This window comes from Salvelinus alpinus, chromosome 17 (assembly GCF_045679555.1).
Source record: "Salvelinus alpinus chromosome 17, SLU_Salpinus.1, whole genome shotgun sequence".
NCBI classification, from domain to species: Eukaryota; Metazoa; Chordata; class Actinopteri; order Salmoniformes; family Salmonidae; genus Salvelinus; species Salvelinus alpinus.
In genome coordinates this window covers 14,817,761-14,839,217 of record NC_092102.1, presented here as the reverse complement: position 1 = coordinate 14,839,217, position 21,457 = coordinate 14,817,761, and the positions used below count along the sequence as shown (strand labels likewise).

The 21,457-nt window shown below is 45.9% G+C and overlaps 2 protein-coding genes across 6 annotated transcripts; both read right to left on the bottom strand.

The window, feature by feature from the left end:
• Window positions 1-7,065: 7,065 nt before the first annotated feature.
• Window positions 7,066-12,163, bottom strand: arf3a (ADP-ribosylation factor 3a). 5 transcript variants are annotated; one of them, XM_071347397.1, is made up of 5 exons: window positions 12,065-12,161; window positions 10,645-10,925; window positions 10,308-10,418; window positions 9,057-9,181; window positions 7,066-8,884 (listed from the first exon to the last, which is right to left on the bottom strand). In XM_071347397.1, exons 2-5 carry the CDS (start codon window positions 10,790-10,792, stop codon window positions 8,723-8,725), a joined length of 546 nt encoding a protein of 181 aa, XP_071203498.1. In that variant the 5' UTR covers window positions 10,793-10,925; window positions 12,065-12,161; the 3' UTR covers window positions 7,066-8,722. The 5 variants fall into 5 exon arrangements, with proteins under 5 accessions (XP_071203498.1, XP_071203500.1, XP_071203499.1 ...); XM_071347399.1 differs by having other exon boundaries at window positions 10,645-10,862; window positions 12,065-12,134; XM_071347398.1 differs by having other exon boundaries at window positions 10,645-10,910; window positions 12,065-12,128.
• A 4,294-nt stretch (window positions 12,164-16,457) lies between these two features.
• On the bottom strand, window positions 16,458-20,261 carry wnt10b (wingless-type MMTV integration site family, member 10b). Its single transcript, XM_071347396.1, has 5 exons — window positions 20,043-20,261; window positions 19,059-19,215; window positions 18,792-18,897; window positions 18,068-18,528; window positions 16,458-17,753 (listed from the first exon to the last, which is right to left on the bottom strand). The coding sequence occupies exons 1-5, from the start codon at window positions 20,114-20,116 to the stop codon at window positions 17,202-17,204; spliced, it is 1,350 nt and encodes a 449-aa protein (XP_071203497.1). The 5' UTR covers window positions 20,117-20,261; the 3' UTR covers window positions 16,458-17,201.
• Between the last annotated feature and the right edge of the window lie 1,196 nt (window positions 20,262-21,457).

Sequence of the window (21,457 nt, the reverse complement as noted above, 5' to 3'; positions counted from 1 at the left end):
TGAATCCTGCAGCAAGGGAGTCCCCAATGTAGGTCTCCATCGCCTTGGTCTCTGATCTTGACAGAGAGTACAGTCGTCCCCAGGGAAGAGTCGTGCTAGGGAGAAGGTCAATCCCGCAGTCATAAGGTCGGTGCGGAGGGAGCGAAGTGGCCCGGGCCTTGCTGAACACCTCCCAGAGGTCCTGGTAATCCGCGGAAATGGTGGAGAGCTCCGGGGCACCTTCCGAGGCCCCAGGAAGACATCCCGGGGCGGGTTGTGCTGACTTCAGGCAATGGGCGTTGCAGAACGGGCTACAGCTCATGATGGCACCAGTAGACCAGTTAATGAGGGGATTGTATCGCTGGAGCCAGGAGAATCTCAGTACCACAGGAATCAGAGGGGACTTGATGAGCAGGTACTAGATAGCCTCGCTGTGGTTCCCTGACACACGTAGGTTGATGGGAATGGTGTTGTGGGTGACTCGGCCTATAGAGTGCCCGTCCAGGACTGTAATGTCCATGGGAATGGAGAGGGGCTGGGTGGGGATGTTCAGCTCGGACGCCAGGGTAGCGTCCAAAAAGCTCTCGTTGGCCCCAGAGTCAATGAGAACCAGGAGAGATTTGGACTGGTCTCCCCACAGCAGAATGGCATGAAAAAAGGTGCGATCAAGGGAAGCAGGAACGTTCTCCATATGGCCCACCAGAGTGCTCGCTCCTACCGGTGAGCCTGTTTTCTTTAAAGGACAAGAGGACACGAAATGACCAAGAGTCCCGCAATACAGGCAACTCTTCGTGTCGATTCTGTATTGCCGTTCCGCTGGCGACAGCCCAGCTCTGCTTAGTGGCATAAGCTCAGGAAGCGGCGACTCGGCCATCTTCGGCAGCCCTCAGGGCAGGTCGGGAAGCCTCGGGTACTCTCGGCAACGAGACCGTCAGGAGCTTCCGGGATGACTCGAAGGCAAGGTGGGATCCCTGGGCGTGCGAGCGAAATCCAATTTCCTCTCCCTCTGTCGTTCCTGTAATTGCCCATCGATACGGATGGTCAAAGCGATGAGGGCATCGAGCTCCGTAGGTAACTCCCGGGCTGCAAGCTCATCCTTGACCTCCACCGAGACACCGTGCAGGAACATATCAAACAGTGCCTCTTGATTCCAAGCACTCTCCCCTGCCAATGTGCGGAAATCCATCCAGTCCTGCCGATGCTGGATTAGCTTCCAGGCGGCCTCTCGCCCAGAGAACGGGACATCAAAAATCTTCCTCATTTCGCCCATGAACCCCTCCAGACTAGCGCATATGGCTGGCTGTTGTTCCCACATGGCAGTAACCCAGGTGAGAGCCCATCAGCGTGATGAGGTAGGCTATCTTGGAGCGATCTGAGGGGAAGGAAGAGGGATGAATCTCGAAGACAAGGGCACAATGAGCTAGAAATGACCGACAGGTGCTCGGCTCTCCATTGAAGCGTTCTGAAGGAGGTAAGCGGGGCTCCTGAGAAGGTGGAGTGACCGATGAGACGGCGCTGCTAGCAGCTGAGTCGCTGAGGAGCTGTGGGGTTACCACCGTGGTAGGCGGCCTCCCAGACAACACGTGGAATTCCTCCAGCAAGCTGTCCAATGCCTGGTCATGGCGTTCAGCCAACATTTGGACCCCCTCCACAAGGCCACGAAGCAATTCCTCATGTATACCGATGGTGGCTCCCTGGGTGGAGATGGCGTTGCTCAGCTGGCCCGGGTCTGCTGGGTCAGTCATGGCCAGTTCTTACTATCAGGAATAGTAAGAGGCAGGCAATAGACAGGTCAAGGCAGACAGAGGTCAACAATCCAGAAGTGGGGCAAAGGTACAGGTCAGCAGGCAGGTTCAGCGTCAGTGCAGGCAGAGTGGTCAGGTAGGCGGGCTCAGAGTCAGGACAGGCAATGGTCAAAACCAGGAGGGCGAGAAAAAGAGAGACTGGGAAAAGCAGGAGCTGATAACAAAAACGCTGGTTGACTTGACAAACAAGACGAACTGGTAACGGACAAACAGAGAACACAAGTATAAATACACAGGGGATAAGGGGGAAGATGAGCGACAACTGGAGGGGGTGGAAACAATCACAAGGACAGGTGAAACAGATCAGGGTGTGACAGTGTCCGTAAAATGTTTATACTGTAGTATGTACAGCGGCTTGCAAAAGTATTCATCCCCCTTGGCATTTTTCCTATTTTGTTGTCTTACAACCTGGAATTAAAGGGGATTTTTGGGGGGGGTTGTATCATTTGATTTACACAACATGCTTACCACTTTGAAGATGCAAAATATTTTTGGGGGTGAAACACAAGAAATAAGACAAAAAAAACGGAAAACTTTAGCTAAGCATGTGTCCTTGGTGCGCAAGGTACTTGGACGACTGTTGGAGCATGATCTGTATGCCAAGGCTGAGAAATGCCTGTTCTTTCAGCAGGCCGTCTCCTTCCTAGGGTATCGCATTTCCACATCAGGGGTGGAGATGGAGAGGGACCGCATTTCAGCCATGCGTAATTGGCCGACTCCCACCACGGTAAAGGAGGTGCAGCGATTTTTAGGGTTTGCCAATTACTACCGGAGATTTATCTGGGGTTTTGGCCAGGTTGCTGCGCCCATTACCTCATTGCTGAAGGGGGGTCCTGTAAGGTTGCAGTGGTCGGCGTGTAGCGGAGTAAATCAGAATGTCATCGATATACACCACTACACCCTGCCCGTGCAGGTCCCTGAAAATCTCTTCTACAAAGGATTGTAAAACTGATGGAGCATTCTTCAACCCGTACGGCATGACAAGGTACTCATAATGCCCTGTGGTGGTACTGAATGCTGTCTTCCACTCGTCTCCCTCCCGGATACGCACCAGATTATACACACTCCTGAGATTCAGTTTCGTGAAGAAGTGCACCCCATGCATTGACTCAATCGCCATAGCGATAAGAGGTAGCGGGTAACTATACCCCACCGTGATTTGATTGAGACCTCAATAGTCAATGCACGGGCATAAACCTCCATCCATCTTCTTCACAAAAAATAAACTTGAGGAGGCAGGTGAAGTAGAGGGCCGAATGTACCCTTGACGCAGGGATTCAGAGACATATGTATCCATAGCCACCGTGTCTGCTTGCGACAGGGGATACACGTGACTCCTGGGAAGCGCAGCGTCTGCCAGGAGATTTATCGCACAATCCCCCCGTTGATGAGGTGGTAACTGAGTCGCCTTCTTTTTACAGAAGGCGAGAGCCAAATCGGCATATTCTGAGGGATGTGCACGGTGGAGACCTGGTCTGGACTTTCCACCGTAGTAGCACCAGCGGAAACCCCTACACACCTCCCTGAGCACTCTCACGACCACCCCGTGAGAGCCCTATGTTGCCAGGAAATAGTGGGGTTATGCAGAGCCAACCAGGGAAGGCCTAGTACCACAGGAAATGCAGGTGAGTCAATGAGAAAGAGACTGATTCTCTCCTCATGGTTCCCCTGCATAACCATGGTCAAGGAGATGGTGGCCTCCCTGATTAGCCCGGACCCTAATGGTTGACTATCTAGAGCGTGTACCGGGAAGGGTCTAACTATAGGAAAAATGGCGATCCCTAACCTAATGGCTAATGCTCTGTCGTGCCCTGTGCTTTCTTCTCAAAGAGACGAGAGCGGCCACTCTCTCCCCTCCAGAGGGAGCTGGGTGCACAGTGGCCAGGTAGACGTTATTATAGTTCCAAACCGGGAGCACAACAAAACAAACGTGCTCATAAAACGGAACAATAAAGTAAAAGCGCTTAACGAACATGACTTGACATGAAGACAATTACACACAAAACATGATGGGAAACAGAGGGTTAAATACAAGTAGATTGATTGGGGAAATGAAAACCAGGTGTGTATGAAAACAAGACAAGACAAATGGATATATGAAAAATGGAGCGGCGATGGCTAGAAAGCCGGTGACGTTGATCGCCGAACGCCGCCCGAACAAGGAGAAGAGCCGACTTCGGCGGAAGTCGTGACATGTGGTGAATTCAATTGATTGGACATGATTTGGAAAGGCACACACCTGTCTATATCAGGTCCCACAGTTGACAGTGCATGTCAGAACAAAAACCAAGCCATGAGGTCGAAGGAATTGTCCGTAGCGCTCCGAGATAGGATTTTTTTTTTTTACCCCTTTATCTCCCAAATTGGTAGTTACAGTCTTGTCCCATTGCTGCAACTCCCGTACGGACTTGGGAGAGGCGAAAGTCAAGAGCCATGCGTCCTCTGAAACACGACCCCGCCAAGCCGCACTGCTTCTTGACACACTGCTCACTTAACCAGGACGCCAGCTGCACCAATGTGGAAAAAGTCAAGTGGTCTGACTACTTTACAAATGCACTGTATAAGCTGGAAGTAGAAGCCTAATTGTTGCTCTCCATTAGTTTTAGCCCAATTAGGGGAGGGGTGGTAGGGTTAGAGGAAAATAATAAAGGAAAATATTTTTTTATTAAAAAAAGATAATAATAATAATACAATTAAAATTAAAATCGTCCTCCCTCTAAAACATCACCAACCAAATCAAATGTATTGGTCACATACACATGGTTAGCAGATGTTAATGCAAGTGTAGCGAAATGCTTGTCGCCACTGGTTTTCAGTACATTTATCTTAAGCCATCCCTTTAAATACGGTGCTCCTTTTAATTCGATGAACTTAATAGAATATATCGAGACAGCGGTTCAGAATATTAGGAATCAATGAAAGAAAGCCATCTAAATATATGCATATCCGTCACCGTTTCAGCACCAATTGGTAGATTTAAAAATACTCAGATTTTATAGATTATTTAGGGTTAGGAATGTATTTATGAATCATAAAAAACAGGTTTGGAGAGCCTTTACTTACGAAAGAAAGAAAACGGTGGTTTGATTCATTCTGAAAATGTCCCCATTCTTTAACCCATGGTAATGTTGGAAGATTAGTGTACAGTATATATAATTATAATAGGGAGAATAGTGTACAATAGTAGGCTAAACCCTATTGCCTGCACTAACTGTGTGTTGACACAGCCAAGTATTGTGCCATGCATCGGGTTCAAACTGCCATGGCCTTTATTTATTTTATTTAACCTTTATTTAACTACGCAAGTCAGTTAAGAACAAATTATTATTTACAAGGACGGCCTACCCCGGCGACGCTGGGCCAATTTGTGCGCTACCCTACGGGACTTCCAATCACTGCTGGTTGTGAGATACAGCCTGGAATAAAACCAGGGTCTGTAGTGACGCCTCTAGCACTGAGATGCAGTGATTTAGACCGCTGCGCCACTCGGGAAACCCACTCCATAAACATTTGAATTAGCCTGTCTTTTTTTATATTATCAACTGCATAATGGCACAGCATTTCATCAACTTTACTGTGGGAAAGTTGATATGTTGATATGCTTCAGTTTGCTGCCATGTGACTGGTTACACATTTGTCTCCAGCGATTATAAGGTAAAATATATTTAAAACAAGTGTAATTTATAATTCCCTTATTCAAGTCGATTACTCATTAACCTAGTTCTTATCAATAGTTCTTATCAAGTTGTAAATGACTGTGCATGGAGAATGGTGTTATATCTATTGGAAAAAATTAATACATACTTTTCCCACTTGGAACCGGTAGGTTCGCTAGACCTCATTCATGGTTTCCTCGTGCGTAAAGGTGGTGAAATTGTTAGGAAATTAAGTCAAGGTCAGAATAGGGCGTATCTGTAGACACACCTCTGCCACACCTCCATTTATTCCATCTCCGCCCCAAACGAGTAGCGGGTGAAAAGCAAAGGGAATTACGTTTCATTTACGGTGCTCAACTCGGGTTGTAATCGGGTCCTTAGGCAGTACCTAATTTATGTGCATACATCCCCTAGCTGTTTTGTGATTCCATGTCATACTCTTTATATGCCGCAGGGGGAGACAGAGGCCAGGGCTCTGAGTTGTCTGCCACAGAAGTTCATTAGCTGAACACTGAGCAAATGTTGCACGTTTAGCGTGTAATAGGCCTTCACATTTAGCCTTTAATGTAAAAACATACACAAAATCCATCCCCATCTCTAACTATTATAATGCTGTTGCATAAGAACACAATATTCAATTACTATTACTTTCTAGTTTTCTGACCTTTCAACTCCTAGTGTCAACTCTTAAATCAGAAGCAGATAAAAGCAAGGGAAAGAACAGCCACCCTATACAGTGAATACCGTGTTTAGGTGTCTACATGTGTCAGCCAGTCCTGAATCTGTGATCTGATGTTCCATCAACAGTCTACAGACTATTGTTATAGACAGACTACTGTGAGTGGGATGGCTCCATGACAGAGTACGATGATGGCTCCATGATTGACCCAGTTCTGGTGGATTTGGCTGCTGTCGCCAGACCTCCTCAGATTCTTCACCAGAGTATCATCATCATCCCTAGTGGCCCTAGCCTGTCTGACTGTCTGTCCGGGGTCAGGCCGTGTGTGGGGGCAGGTTGATATTCCAGTCCCCAGTCCTCTGCATGGCCTTTGCATCCCGCCTGGTAGCCAGTCCCTTCAACAGATTGATGAATTGATTGTGGGGCTGCTGCCAGTGTGTCTGTGCCCTGGGCGAGGGGTGTCCCGGTTACGGAAGAGAATCCCAGATATGGCACCCACCCTGGAGCCGCTATTGTGGCAGGCCTGCAGGGGGCCCCGGGGGCCCAGGGAGCAGCTCTATCTGACCCACATACTGCTGTCACACCCCTGGAGACACAGGGCTGGGGATGGAGGGGCAGATTGGGCCTGGGGCTAGGGTGGGGACCAGTGCTAGAGCTGGGGTGGAGTGGGATGGAAGCTGGAGGGCTGGAGACACAGGGCTGGGGATGGAGAGGCAGATTGGGCCTGGGGCTAGGGTGGGGACCAGTGCTAGAGCCGGGGTGGAGTGGGATGGAAGCTGGAGGGCTGGAGACACAGGGCTGTTGCGGGGATAGCGCAAGGGCTGGGGATGGTGCCAATATGGACCTCTGAATCGCTGAACTAAATTGCGGGCCAAGCTGTGAAAATATTTCACACACATCCCAAAACTCAAGAAGAGTCCTAACAATCTGAAGACATGGAATCTAATGAAAGAATGTAGGTATTTTTTATTGACTTACCAGTGCAGTTAACAGGTATCACTGGACACATCCTCATCAATACACATGTACTCTTAAGGACACATCCTCATCAATACACATGTACTCTTAAGGACACATCCTCATCAATACACATGTACTCTTAAGGACACATCCTCATCAATACACATGTACTCTTAAGGACACATCCTCATCAATACACATGTACTCTTAAGGACACATCCTCATCAATACATATGTACTCTTAACTAGGATTTAATCGTCAAACTTTTTTTTGTCTGGTAACATCAATAAATAAACCCTGTTTCAATTATTTTGAATACACATTATTAACTGGAATGTTGAGTAATTACATTGTTACAGTAATATAACATGACTTTTTTTTTATATCTTGCACAGACTCAACTGAGTTAAAGGAGGGAAAAATCAAGACATGAATTGATACATTTTGCCACAACTGTGGTCCCACTTGATGTTAAACTTTACACACAAAACCATCATCAGAATAAAGGGTTTTCAACACTAGCGATAATAAGGCCACAAAAACAACTGCTGCACCAAACTAAACTCAATGTGGGAAATGTAATACACAAGCTGTAATGTTAAAGCTGGAATCCTTTGAGTCCATTTGGGATATTACAACAACAAAGAAGTTACTGCATACAATGAACACTGCCCCCCCCCCCCCCCCCCCCCCCCAGCATTGCACACACGATAGAACAGAAGAAAATGTACTGCACATTTTTTTTTTTTTACCAAGCTGTTCACCTCTGTTTGGGTTCTCCTCACCTACATTTAGTCAACAAAACCAAAACAATAACAAAGGCGCTGGGGGGGCGAACAGTGGCGTTGTATCCCCTAATGCGGATTCCATCTTTATATCAATATACATCAGTCCATACACAAATCCTGATAACTACAATTGAACATATCAACCACGATGAATCCTTCAGGTATATTTCAGGTATATTTTTTCAGGTATATGTTTGTACTTGTTAAGTAAAATGTGTAATATACAGTTGACATAGAAAAAGCATGCTCTTGCATATTGGATGTGTTTTACACAAACCTATGTCACTGTCCATTAATATCTACCATTACTGCATTGCTCCAACCAGCAGTAGCAATTTTAGTGTAAAAGGAGAATACTGTCAGAAGACTGCCTAAATAGATAACATTAGACAGATACAATTCCAAACTTCATTTCCGAGAGATCTTTTACTGTATGGCCATGCATAATACTGTGTTCCAAAACCAACTAACATTGCTAGTATCCATTCTGATGTATAAGTGAAATTACATAAATTAATAAATAAATAATGTATTAATTAATTAATAAATAAATAGTGTTTCTAAAAACGGGATGCTTATTAATATGTGGTTAATAATTATGTATGAAATGTCATGTATTGACATTGATGGCACATGTCTGAAAGGTGATAACTGTTTTTAATAATTGACATCAGGTTGAAAATGTCCTCAAGGAATGGTACAGTTTAAGCCTCCTTCCTACAGTACATACCAATCACATTTCACTTCCACCATGTCAGGATTTTTCACTTAATGGATCAACTACAACCAACTACCACTTCCTGTTTCAAGAGCTGACACTAAGGTTTCTCTTCCCTCTCCTCTGATTGGTCCACTCACTTCTTGTTCTTCAGCTGATTGGCCAGCCAGTCGAGGCCCTCGTATAGACCGTCTCCACTGGTGGCGCAGGTGGCCTGGATGTACCAGTTGCGGTGACGGAGGGAGTGGAGCCCCAGCTTGTCTGTGATCTCTGCTGCGTTCATGGCATTGGGCAGGTCCTACACAGGACGTGAGGTAAGGTCGGAGGGATAGGAGTGGAGAAAAGCACATGAGAGAGAGATTATAGGCGTAAGGAAATCCCGGGTAGACAGAATGATAGTTAGCGATGAAAAGCACATGAGGCAGCAGAGAAAAATATGAATTGAGTGAGGCTATAGCAATTGTCCATACCTGTTTATTAGCGAAGATGAGAAGCACGGCGTCTCGTAGCTCGTCCTCAGCCAGCATCCTCATCAGCTCCTCCCGAGCCTCGTTCACCCGCTCACGGTCGTTACTATCCACCACAAAGATCAAACCTGGAACCACAACAAACTCTGTTACTGTGTCTGCCAGAAAGAGCAGTCCTGTAACCATGACAAACCTTGATAGATACCCTCAACCCGAACACTGTTCACCACAAAGATCAAACCTGGAACCACAACAGGACTCATTCGTCAGGAAGCACGACATGCTTGTCATTAAACTTAACAAACCCACTGATGACACTGTTTTTTTCTGTCTCTAGGCATGCCCCTCTTTCAGAATGAACAGGCTCATCTTCCAACTGGAGCATGGTATAGAAAAACATAACAATCCTAACACAAAACGAGTAAAATTCTTTAAATGTGAAACACGTGCTTGATGCGGTATGCAAATGTCTATATCTAGAGTGTGTGAGTCAGCCCAATAGCTCCAGGTGTCAGGGATGACATCATGGTGCCAGATGTATCATAGGCCTGTAGGGGCAGTCTTTGTCCCAGCAAGGCCCTATAGCCCTCAAATTCAAATCTGGACCTCGAAGACAGCTCCACAGACATGTTTATCATTCTTCCAATCAGGGACTAAAGTAGACCTGGGAGACCTTGTGTGTGTGTAAGAGAACATACCGTAAGCTCACTCCACAGCTAGTTTGACATATCGCCAATGGAGCCATCCAATTGGTACATTTTGTATAGCTCATACGGTTGGACCGTTGTCAATGAGGACGGTCACGTGTGTTGAGAAGCAGAGGATCACAGGTTCGAGCCCGGTACGGGGCAGTCGGTCAGCGGAGGAAGCTCAGCTGTTGGCAGCACACTGACCCCCGTTACATTTGCAATTAATTATCAGGTAGAACAGAAAACCAGCAGTACTCCGGACCTCGTAGGGTAAGATTTGCATACCCCTTTCCCTATAGTGTCACCAACCAGGGTTCTGACACAGGGCTCCTGCATGTCACAAGACTGAGTTAGCACACTGAGCTAAAGCCTAGGCATTAGCAGCCTGGGGAGCTAATGTAAGTTTTTCAGGTCTCAGGCAAGGTTACTCATCACATGAGCGTGGTTCATTGTACCGCCTCCATTACACAGTCACAGACCACTTAAGAGCCAGAGCCCTCCTGCTCAGCTTACACAAGAGTGTTAGCCCGCTGAGCTAAAGCTTGTTAGCTCCCACTATACTTACCCTGTGTGTTCTGGAAGTAGTGTCTCCACAGAGGCCTGATCTTGTCCTGGCCCCCCACGTCCCACACCGTGAAACTGATGTTCTTATACTCAACCGTCTCCACGTTAAACCCTGAGCAGGGGAAAAGGAAATGAGTGTTATAAATGTCTTTTGAACAGCCGTCGGTGTTATAAACCGCTCATAAAGAGCCGTCTGTGTGTTATAAATGCCTTATAAACAGTTGTAGGTGTGTGATGATTAAGGATGAGTCAAAATGTCAAAATGAGGTGGCGTTTAATTTTGTTCTAATCCTTTATAGCCAATGTGCTTCGTGGTTAGACTGTGAGACTTTCCATACCGATAGTGGGGATGGTGGTGACTATCTCTCCCAGCTTCAGTTTGTATAGGATGGTGGTCTTCCCTGCAGCATCCAGCCCCACCATCAGGATCCTCATCTCCTTCTTCCCTAACAGGCTCTTCAGCAGGTTGCCAAAGATGTTCCCCATGGTGACTGGCTGGCTGGTTGAACGGCTGGCGGCTGGCTGGCTGGTCGGACCTCAACTCACTGCTACAGAGCTGATGGGCAGCTGGATGTCAGGGCCCAGAGTTTTCCTGACCTTGTAACTTAACCAAGAAAAACTGGTCCAGAGTAACATACCATTAACAGATAATTATTCCTAGGGCCCAGAGTTTTCCTGACTACCTGACCTGACCAAGGCAAAAGTCTGGAGGCCCGGTCAAATCACAAGTTCAGGAACAACTCTGAGGCCCAGGAATAGGCAAATTCCCCCATAGCCTAAATGGCAAGCCAGCGGCTAAACAGGCAGTGCGCTAGTAGTTTCACAGAGTCAGAACCACAGAGACATGCAGGACACTCAGTAGCACTTCAACCACTACTCAGGCCATTAACACCTCGTAACAGCTCCAAACCACTTCAGAGGCAAACCAATAAAGTCTCCTTCACACCTCCACAGGCGGGCTGAGGAAGCTGACCTGACTCAAGGCCTGTAGGCTGGAAGACCACACACTGGTGAGAAGAGCTGCTGTGGTGTAGGCCTACTACCTACCGCAATCCTTTGTTGAGATGGGTTTATGTAGTTTATAGCAGTTCTAATCTATACATTGAAATATGTTCCGTAATCTACATAAATATGTATGTGCCACGGTAGCAGCAATATGCCCTCTGTACCTGCTATAACAGCCCTAAAGCAAGGATCATCAATTCGTTCTGACATGTGCATTATAACAACTGTCTTCTGTTCTGAGTAAAAAAATATTGAAATACCTTAAAAATACGTGGATGAATGTGTTCATGTAGTGATTTTTTTCAATCACTGCATCGCAGTGACCACATATGCTACTATGAAGCACATCCGTCGTTGTGCAAGAGCACTCGCAATGATGGTATAGCAACCTCAGTGCGCCTGTGTGTGTGGATTGGAACACCCTGTATCTTTGCAGCACATTTGGCACCACGACATGCCGGTTCAATTAAATAGTATTGGTAAATATAATGTGTTGACACGCTGTAAATATCACAAATACCATGGCAACTCTTATTTCCATCCATGGGCAAATTATGATTTTCACCTTATCTCCTCCAGTCACGACTACAAGCGATGCTTAGGTGGCCTGTACGAACGCCGTTAATTCACTAGAATCCCTACAAACACCTAGTCCTTTTATTTCTGTAATGGCATGACACGATGCCGCATTCTTGTATCTCTACAGTTTTACGTTATCCATCATTTTCTAATGTCCATCTCATCCGCACTTACCTCTTTTAGACGTACCAGCTGGATTCGGGCAGTGCAGTTTATCTCTCGCGAGAAGTCGCAAAGAAAGACAGGTTGCTCCTTAAGTCTCGCGATGATGAGCTCACCAAGTACACCTCTCCATCACTTCATGGGCCGATCACGCGCCCCGTCACTGCCAATACGTCTGAGTGATACCATTTTCAGTTGGAGGCGCCTGGGAGTCCATTCTGTTTTGATTGGAAATTATCTATTTGTTTTTTTTATGGGGTGTTTGTAATTCATTGATTGCTCTTTATATAGCCTTCTGAGTTGAAACTTAAATAACATCAACCCTGGTTAGGGTTTGAGTTGACACAGTTTTTGTGTGGTTTGTTTGCATGTCCTGTGATAAATAGCCTACATAGATTACAAGTAGCTCTGTTACTGTACAATAACGCAATTAATGCCTGTCAACGTTCTTTGTGTGTTTAGAGATTCGAAACAAAATAGCCAACAGTTTTTAAAATATGTATGTTATAAAAGACTAGAGAGTAAAACATGTTGACTAGGGGCAAGCATAGCCTGTATGAATTATTCAACCTAGAAACGCGTGGGGAACTGTTAAAACGATGCCAAAGCATACTTCTTGGCAGAGTTAGTGTGGCAGAGACAATGAGCTGAGAAGAAGCAGCATTTAGGCTACACTGAATCACTCTCATTTTGATTTTGTTAAATTGTGTTGAATCATCATGGATCAAACAATGCTAAAACACATTAGTCATGATTTTCTATTTATTACATGTATACCAGACCAAACACATCAAAAAGCAATGCCATAGCAAGCCTTAAATGACTTTGTCATAGACAAACCTTCTTTGAAGCGCGAACTGCTCTACGTGGGTTATATGGTTTGTACAGGCCTGCATGTGAGGCTGTATGTGCTCAGATTCAAATATGAGTTCAAAGACCCAGTACTCAAACCATCATAGATAAGTCACCGGTCTGTCAAAATGATTGATTTGACATCCTAATCCTGAGCTTTGAGTAGACATACAGTAAAGGCCTACAATATACACTAATTGAGTGAGTTATTTCCATGTTGATAAACCAGTGTGTCTCTCTGTACAGTACGTCTGTCTGCTAGTGTCTCTATACATGTTAGGTGTGTTTGTTCAGCGGTTAAAGCAACAACAACAAAAAGAGTGAAGCAGATGTTAGCAGCTGCACACCAGACTACGGGGAGGAGTGGATGTAGGGGGAGTGTGCAGTAGCCCGTGTTTGTGTGTGTTGGGAGCGCAGAGGAGGTTATAGGGGGGTTACTGTACAACGGGTAGGGACCGACTAGGGGTGGTGGTGGGGGGGGGGGGGACTGGGGAGGTTGGAGTTATAATTTAAAGGAGCCTACTATTCCTCTGAAGTGTTTGCCAGAGTGCACCCCAGCAAACACAATCACAAGTCAGGTTGGTTGTGCTTGCAGAACTAATGAGGGCTTGCATGTTGAGGGCAGAGGAGCAGAGAGCTTTGATGTTCTGGGTAGCAGGCTCCTTGTGTTTTCTCCCTCTGCCTGACTCTCTCACTGCATGTCCCACATCAAAAACGAAAGGGGAGTCAGTAGAGAAGCAGATGTTTTGAGCCATGTATTTATACAGAATATGCTTTATAAATCCTCTCTCTCGCTCTCTCCCTCTCTTGCAGAGTTTGCCTTCATGTTTGTATGTATGCATCTATCTAGGCTTTCTTTCAATCTAGCTAAACATATTGAATCATCTTCTGTTAAACATACAGTGTAATCATCCTGTCAGTCAATGTTGAGGACTTTTATCTTTCCTAACTTCCCCGCTTCGCTCTCCCTTTAATTCAGCTGGGTCTGGTTGTCATTACTATAGGGGCAGGCAATGTGTTGCTGTGCATGTGTCAGTGTCTGCAGACTGCAGCCATGGTGGGAGACTGGTAAAGAAAGGGGGCGGGAGTAGGCGAGCGCACCGGTGGAAAAAGTACCCAATTGTCATACTTGAGTAAAAGTTAAGATACCTTAATAGAAAATTACTCAAGTAACAGTGAAAGTCACCCAGTAAAATACTACTTGAGTGAAAGTCTAAAATTATTTGGTTTTAAATATACTTAAGTATCACAAGTAAATGTAATTGCTCAAATATACTTAAGTATCAAAAGTAAAAGTATAAATAATTTTAAAAAATCCTTATATTAAGGAACCATTTTCTTATTTTTTAAATGTATGTATAGCCAGGGGCACACTCCAACACTCAGACATCATTTACAAATGAAGCAGGTGTGTTAGTGAGTCCGTCAGATCAGAGGCACTCTTGAAAAGTGCTTGAATTTAACCATTTTGAAAATATAATGAGTACTTTTGGGTGTCAGGGAAAATGTATGGAGTAAAAAGTACATTATTTTCCTTAGGAATGTAGTGAAGTAAAAGTAAAAGTTGTCAAAAATATAAGTAGTAAAGTACATATAAATGACAGATAACCCAAAAAAACTACTTAAGTAGTACTTTTACTTCACACCATTGGGCAAGCGAGAGGGCGATAGAGGAGAGAGGGAAACAGAGAGAGGGCATAGAGAAGAGAGGGAGACAGGGAGACAGAGAGAGGGGGAGAGAAGGAGAGAGGGAGACAGGGAGACAGAGAGAGGAGAAAAGGAGAGAGGAGAAGAAGAAGGAGTGGGAGAGAGAGCGAGCGAGTGAGACAGAGACTGAGAGACTGACACAGACAGAGGGAGAAAAAGAGACGACAAAGCGATCCAGGGCTGTCCAACCTCTGTCTCACACATGGGGAGAAACGGTGACAGGAAATTCCCCTTCGCAACAGCAGCAGCAGCTCCAGGGTGAAATGATATAGGAATGAAGAAATGCAAACCAGAGATCAAGTTATCCCTTATCATTCCAATCCCATAGCAGTCCCTCTTAGTGTCCCCCTCTCTCCTATTCGCTCACTAAATACCAGGGTGAGCGCGCTTGATCCAGATATTGGGACAGTCGGTCACTTTTAGTCTACCAAAAGGGTGTTTCAATCAGTGGACTCATGTTCACACGAACAAAGTAATATAGACCATTGAAGGCCTAAGACAAGCTGGACCGCTCAAAGATCAAGCTGGATCCCATCAAGTTTGTATATCCCCCATATGTGTGGATCTAAGAATGTTCTTATCTTTAATCTTGCCAGGCTCTGGACGGTATGTGGGATGAGTGTGTAAATCACGCAAGAGCCCTGTCTCTCTGTTTGTCTGTCTCTGACTTAGACAGACAGGGACACCGTGTCTTCAGTAGCAGCACCACATTGTGCAGTGAGTCTCCCTTGGCTGTGAACCCTGGACAGATGATCCCAGGCTCACACACACACACACAACACAGAGAGACTGGTATAATCGCCCCACTCTCTCCTCAATACTCTCTCCACTAGTAATAAAAGTAATTCGTTCAGGAAACAATATCCTGCTGCCATAAAAACCACCTCTCTCTGCATGAAGGAAGCGGCCATAAAATGAGTCTCACCACCTCTCTGCTGTGTGGAGTGTAGAGTAGACCTATAGACTTGTGCCCTATACCTCCAACCCTACACTTGTACACTCTTCCCCACACATTTACACTCTTCCCCACAGCATTGGAACGTTTCAGGCATGCCAACACCTAACCTCTCCATTGTGAGAGCAATGAGAGAACTCCGGCTGGCAAAAAAAAAGCATAGGCATATTTGTGACATAATAATTATATTGATTCACAAAACAACATCACAAAACAAAAGAAACAGCAATAATACAGTTTGTGGTAATGACTGTTACAATTCTAAGGCATTACCTAAATGACCTGCAGTTCAGTTTGGAGAGGGATTGACAGCATTCCATCAAATCAATGGTAAATTGCTTCAAATAAGATTCAAACACGGATTTTCTTCCCCAGTCGATCCACAAAAATCAATGGGCAGAACAAACTGTCCCCACTAGATTCCTAGTCACTCTAGTTCTGATTCCATTGGTAATGGAAACACGTTGAGGAACCATCATGCCTGGTTCTCTTTAGTTCTGTTTCGTTAGTTCATCCTGGTTCTTGTAATGGAGGACCGGCAATTAAAGAATTCAAACCCTGTAGTCTTGAGGCGTAGGTGCAAAATATCCAATGAGTATAATCGTCCTCTGGAGGTCCTTACCACACTCCATATCAGAACTCATGGCATGTCTGTTTTCCAGCGTCTCACTGTTGTGTTCAGGCTTTGTTGACTATAACAGCTTCAGCTCAACTTCACCATCCTGAGCAGAGCAACATTCAGTCATTGGGCCTCATATGTTCCTCTCATAAAATGGTCCCACACAGCATATGCCAAGCAAGGAAGGCAAAATAAGTTCACACACAAACATTAATATACATTTTTTCCATGTAAACAAAAAACGGTACACTGTGATACTAGCCTGGGCATTACTTAGTTGAAATAATAATGTGTTTCTGTTGTCTGAGGTGTTCTTTGTTCCCGAGTAGAGAGCAGGGGAGAACAGAACAGAACACCAGATGGGGTCCAGGACATTCAGATTTCCATGGCTGAAAGGGCTGCATCTAAACAGGCAGAGGAAAGACAGACAAATGACATGAGTCACCTCGTCTCCAACCTCTGACTTGGCATTTTGACAGGCAACAAAGGGAAAATAGATCCCAGATGACGGAAAAAGAAAAAGGAGAGAGAAGTGGGGGATAAACAGATTCTGTGGGAGACTTTAGCCGACGCAAATAGAAAAACAAACACCGAGTCTGAAATGAAAGGTTTGGTTGGGTGGATGTGTGTATATTGGACTGAGTTAAAGGGTGGATTTTCATTTTGCCATCCTGTGTCCTGGATATGTCCAGGAGAAACCTGGAGAAGGACTGTTAAGAAGGGCATGAAAGAGTGTGGCCTCGCCTGTGGGAACGCTAACCAAGTAACCTGCTGACTAGAAACAGTGGCTCTCTTGTGGATGCCCATGCGTCCCAATGCATGAAGAGGATTACCAGTAAGTAACTAAGTGTCAGGCCTTAGTAGATGAAGTGGATCGTCTACCCATGTACCAAATGAAAGGTTTGGTTGTGTGGGTTTGCGCGTAGTACACTGGAGAGTCAATGGGTGGATCCTAGTGCCACGCTGCGTCCTATTGGATGGGTCCTTACAGGAGCCTTGGCAGGTCATATACCTATCTACTTGCAGACGTTGACCCACTCTGTGACTCTGCACTCCTCACAGAGCACGTAGCAGCACCAGTGGAAGCGGCAGTGGCACCTCTCACTACGTGTCTGCTTCAGGATGTTGTGTCCCCTTCCGCAGCACAGTGACCCGCAGCTGTCCATGCTGTGGCTGGTCTTGTTGCAGATACGGCCCTGAGTACCCAGAGAGTCCAGGGACGGCTCCTGATCACAGAAGTCTGGCGACTTCTCAAAGTAGACCAGCTCACGTGACACACCGCTCCTCCGCCGACCCCCATTGTTTGGGCTCCCCGCGCCCCCAGACCCAGTACCCCCTTCGGCCCCGTTCCTGACCCCATTCGAGGCACCATTCCCGGCTGCGACCCGGGGGTTGAACACCCCGTTGTTCTTGTTCTGGGAGTTAATGAAGATGGCGGAGAGGAACTTGTCCCTGAGCAGAGACCCCAGCAGTCTGAACTCTGGGGACACATACCAGCAGGTCTTGAACTGGCAGCTGCCTGACGTGCCGTGGCATGTACACTTCCTCTTCATGTTGTCAGTCACTAGCTGTGCAGTGGGAAACAATCATGTCACTATCCATACAAGTCTAGAGTGGCTTTGATTACAATGTAGTAGGGTAACAATTATAAATGTATTTAAAAGGGTTCATACATGTAGCTTATAGATAGTTTATAAATCTGTTAGAAATATTTAATTTATAATTTTTAAGCTAATTGGTTCAATTTAATATCCAATTCCAGGAACGTTAGAAAACTTGATGAATTTCATTGGGAAACCTTCAACAAATGAGAGCCCGACCCTTATCTGCAGTTATCATTTCGATACAAAATATACAAGACGCTGTCTGAGTCTCTGCTCACCTGTCGGCCAACCCTGTTGTTGTGGATCCTCATGCGGGCGTGGATATCCCGTGGGGAGCCCTGGGAGTCCAACCAATCCCTGGAGAATCTCTCCCCGAAGCGGGCGTCATGGCTACAGCCCCCCCACTCCCAGGTCTCCTGCAGGGGGCTGAGGTCCTCTGGTAGGGGCTTGAGGAGGGAGAAGGGGTGGGTAGAACCAGAACGCAGGCTGGCTGGCACATCTCTGATCTCCTGGGGGTGTGCCCCTCCTCCCCCACCCACTCCCATGCCCACTCTGGCTCCTCCCCTCTGGAGGGTCTGCAGCTGCAGCTGGGTGAGTTTGAGGCGAATCTTATCTTCGTCCAGGCGACGCTTGGCCTCGCAGCCGCAGCCCCGGAGCTTGCCTAGGCTGCAGGCGGAAGCCACGGAGTGGGCCACACCCGCTGCCAGCAGGGACAGAGAGAAGGCACTCTCCCTGAAGCCTGGGGGACAAGGACAGACAGACACATCATAGTCAAGATGTCGTCATACTGGGTGTAATCTAAATATCACAGGAAAACTTCATTAACCTGTCATTATTCTTATTCTATAAGCATAACAATACATTTGTCTACTATCCCTACCTGGAGCCTAAAGATTCTCCTGACCAGGGTTTGGGGTCTGGAGTTTTTCCTGATCAAATCACCAACAACTCCTGGCCCTATTCCCAACCCTTTTTCGCTGCACTTCTCTGTGTGTCTCTCACCTCTGTTGAGGATGGCACTCTGATGGGGCAGCTTGCTGTGGCTCTCCAGAGCAGAACAGTTCCACCGCTGGTCTCTGAGCTGGTGCTGGCACTCGTGGAGGGCCACCTGCATCATAGAATGAAATGCAACACTAGAATGGAAATTGGTATCCTGGTAGCATGACTAAAATTATGGCCATCTTGGTCATCTTTCATTTAGACCCTGATGAAATATGGTTAAATGTTGTTTTTAAAAAAGCTGTGAATTGTATACTATATCTCTATGACCTGGATGCCCTGCAGAGCAGAGGCCGTCACGTCGGGGCTTTGCACACACAGACGAATCTGACGCTTGCTCAGGCCCGCCAGCCGCAGACATACAGAGTTAGGGGTCAGAACCGGATCTCCTGCCACCTTCAGACCCAGGATGTCATTACACAGCACACTGAGGAGGGGATACATATGTTGAGGAGGGAGGGAGAGATACAGAGGAGTTGGCCAAGGGTTCATCAATCAAGTCCTAGAGCAATATCTATCTGTGAAGGAGGCCCTGAAGTGCCCGGTCTGACCCTTCATCTAAGAGTGAAAGCGTCATGTAATGAAATGAAGATTCAGAGAATAGTATTTGCTGAGACATATAACGCATAGGACTTAAGATATAGCTTAAGTTCAGGGAAAAGTTGTAAGGACATAGAATGTTGATTACATCTCTAGGCTTACCATCGTATCTACGGTATTTACATACCTTTGCTATTTGTTTGAGTTGAACAAATTACAGTAGGCCTAAAGAGCAGTCGTGCAAAATCTTCTGGAGTAGAAACATGGATGGCATTGTTGCTCAACCAACCATCTGTGCCAGTTGACAGCTGGAGTAGCCTAATAATAATGTCCTTAATCATGCAGTCTTCCAACTGTTGGTTCTGATTAGCTTGTTTGTGTGTGTGTGTGTGTGTGTGTGCGTGCGTGTGCGTGCGCGCGCGCGTAATTACAGGTCAGAAACAAGAAAACATTTGAAATCGTGATGACAGAGGTAGTAGCAGCAGCAGCAATAGTCAGTTAGTGAGACAGAGCTGAACGGAAACATCAACGCATTGTAATATATGCACCAAGTTATTTCACTAAAATACAACACTTGGATAAGACTCATGGAGTAGCCAGACAGAATCTTCTTCCGATTGAAATTTTCGCTTTGATTGTTTGTTTTTCTCAGGAATGCTCATCGGACATCAGTAGCCTACTCTCTCTTCTTCTCATCACTCTCCGGCTACTTACGTGATTGCAGGTGACATAAGTGTCGCTGCCAAAATCAGGACTTGGTCCCAACGGAATTGATGTGATATATCCATGTCGGTAAGCGTCTTTCTTGACGTGACATTAAAACACTGGTGTGGCAATCGATAAAACAAAGAAAAGAAGATGAGTGGAGTAGATTATCGATGTGCCTCCAACAGAACGGGGAGTGAAAAAAGGGAGCAGAATAGTTTGGGGCGAACGTGAAGGGGAGGGGGAGAGAAAATAAGGGAGTGGAGATGCCGCTGCAGGCGGTTGTTTTCAAAGTATTGACCTTATGAAAAAAAGAATCAACAGTTGACTAACAGTTATGTGAATTTGACCGATAGTCAATCAGTGTTATAACACAGCATCCAAAGATATTACGCGCAGGTACCATTTTCCTTACCATCATCACCCTCGGCATCATCTCTTATATGAACACAGGTCGACTGTGAGAGGGATTTCTGATTGCACTGAACAGATCATGGAAAACGCATTCACATTTAACGTCACTGATAGGGATGTTTCCTGTTTTGTTGGATACTATTGAAAGAAAACGAACATGCATTCAGGTGAAACCCAAGTGAAAAAACATTCTATATGTCCAGGATATAAATGACTATAGAGTGCTGGGGGGAGGGGGTTGGTTGGTTGCTGCTGCCGGTTCCAATGTAGGCCTACGACAGGGAGCTTGGGGCAGCAGCAGCAGGCAGGCGCACGGCTCCCTCTTGGCTCTCCAACAATACTTGGGTACACAGTCATCTGTTTCCCGTCTTCCTCCCACCTCAATCAGCGCGTCTGTTCTTTATTATTGTGTTTGAAACAACTTCTTCACTCCGTAACAATCTGCTTCTTTTCAGAGGAAATAAAACGTTCCACACAGAAGGGAATAATGAGGATGTTTTATTGCATTTTCAATAAGTAGCCCAAAGTTTGAATGAACTATTTATTTCTTAAAGTTTGAAGAAGTTTTCATCCGTTTTCAATTTCTTTGATAAACTGTTGTCACAGTGCATACAGTTTCCTAGAAAAAAGTATTGCACAATAGCCTACCACAATTGTTTTCTCCCTGCCCTTTTAAGATTGGCATCTTGCCGTTTACAAGTATGTGCCAGACATGGGTATTTTTCCCATGCATCCTTTGGAGACTGTAGCTTCCCAAAAATGACAAACGCACCAGATACTACTGAGGACTTGATAAAGTTCTCACCCAGCAGGTTTCGAATGGTTGATATGACGAGACCGTGCAAGGATATCCCGACCACAGGTTAAAATGAACAAAGACAGGCCTACACTCTTAGGAAAAAAAGGCGTTCGAAAGGGTTGTTCGGCTGTCCCCATAGATAGGAGTACCCTTTTTGGTTCCAGGTAGAAACCTTTTTGGTTCCATGTCAAACCCTCTGTAGAAATGGTTC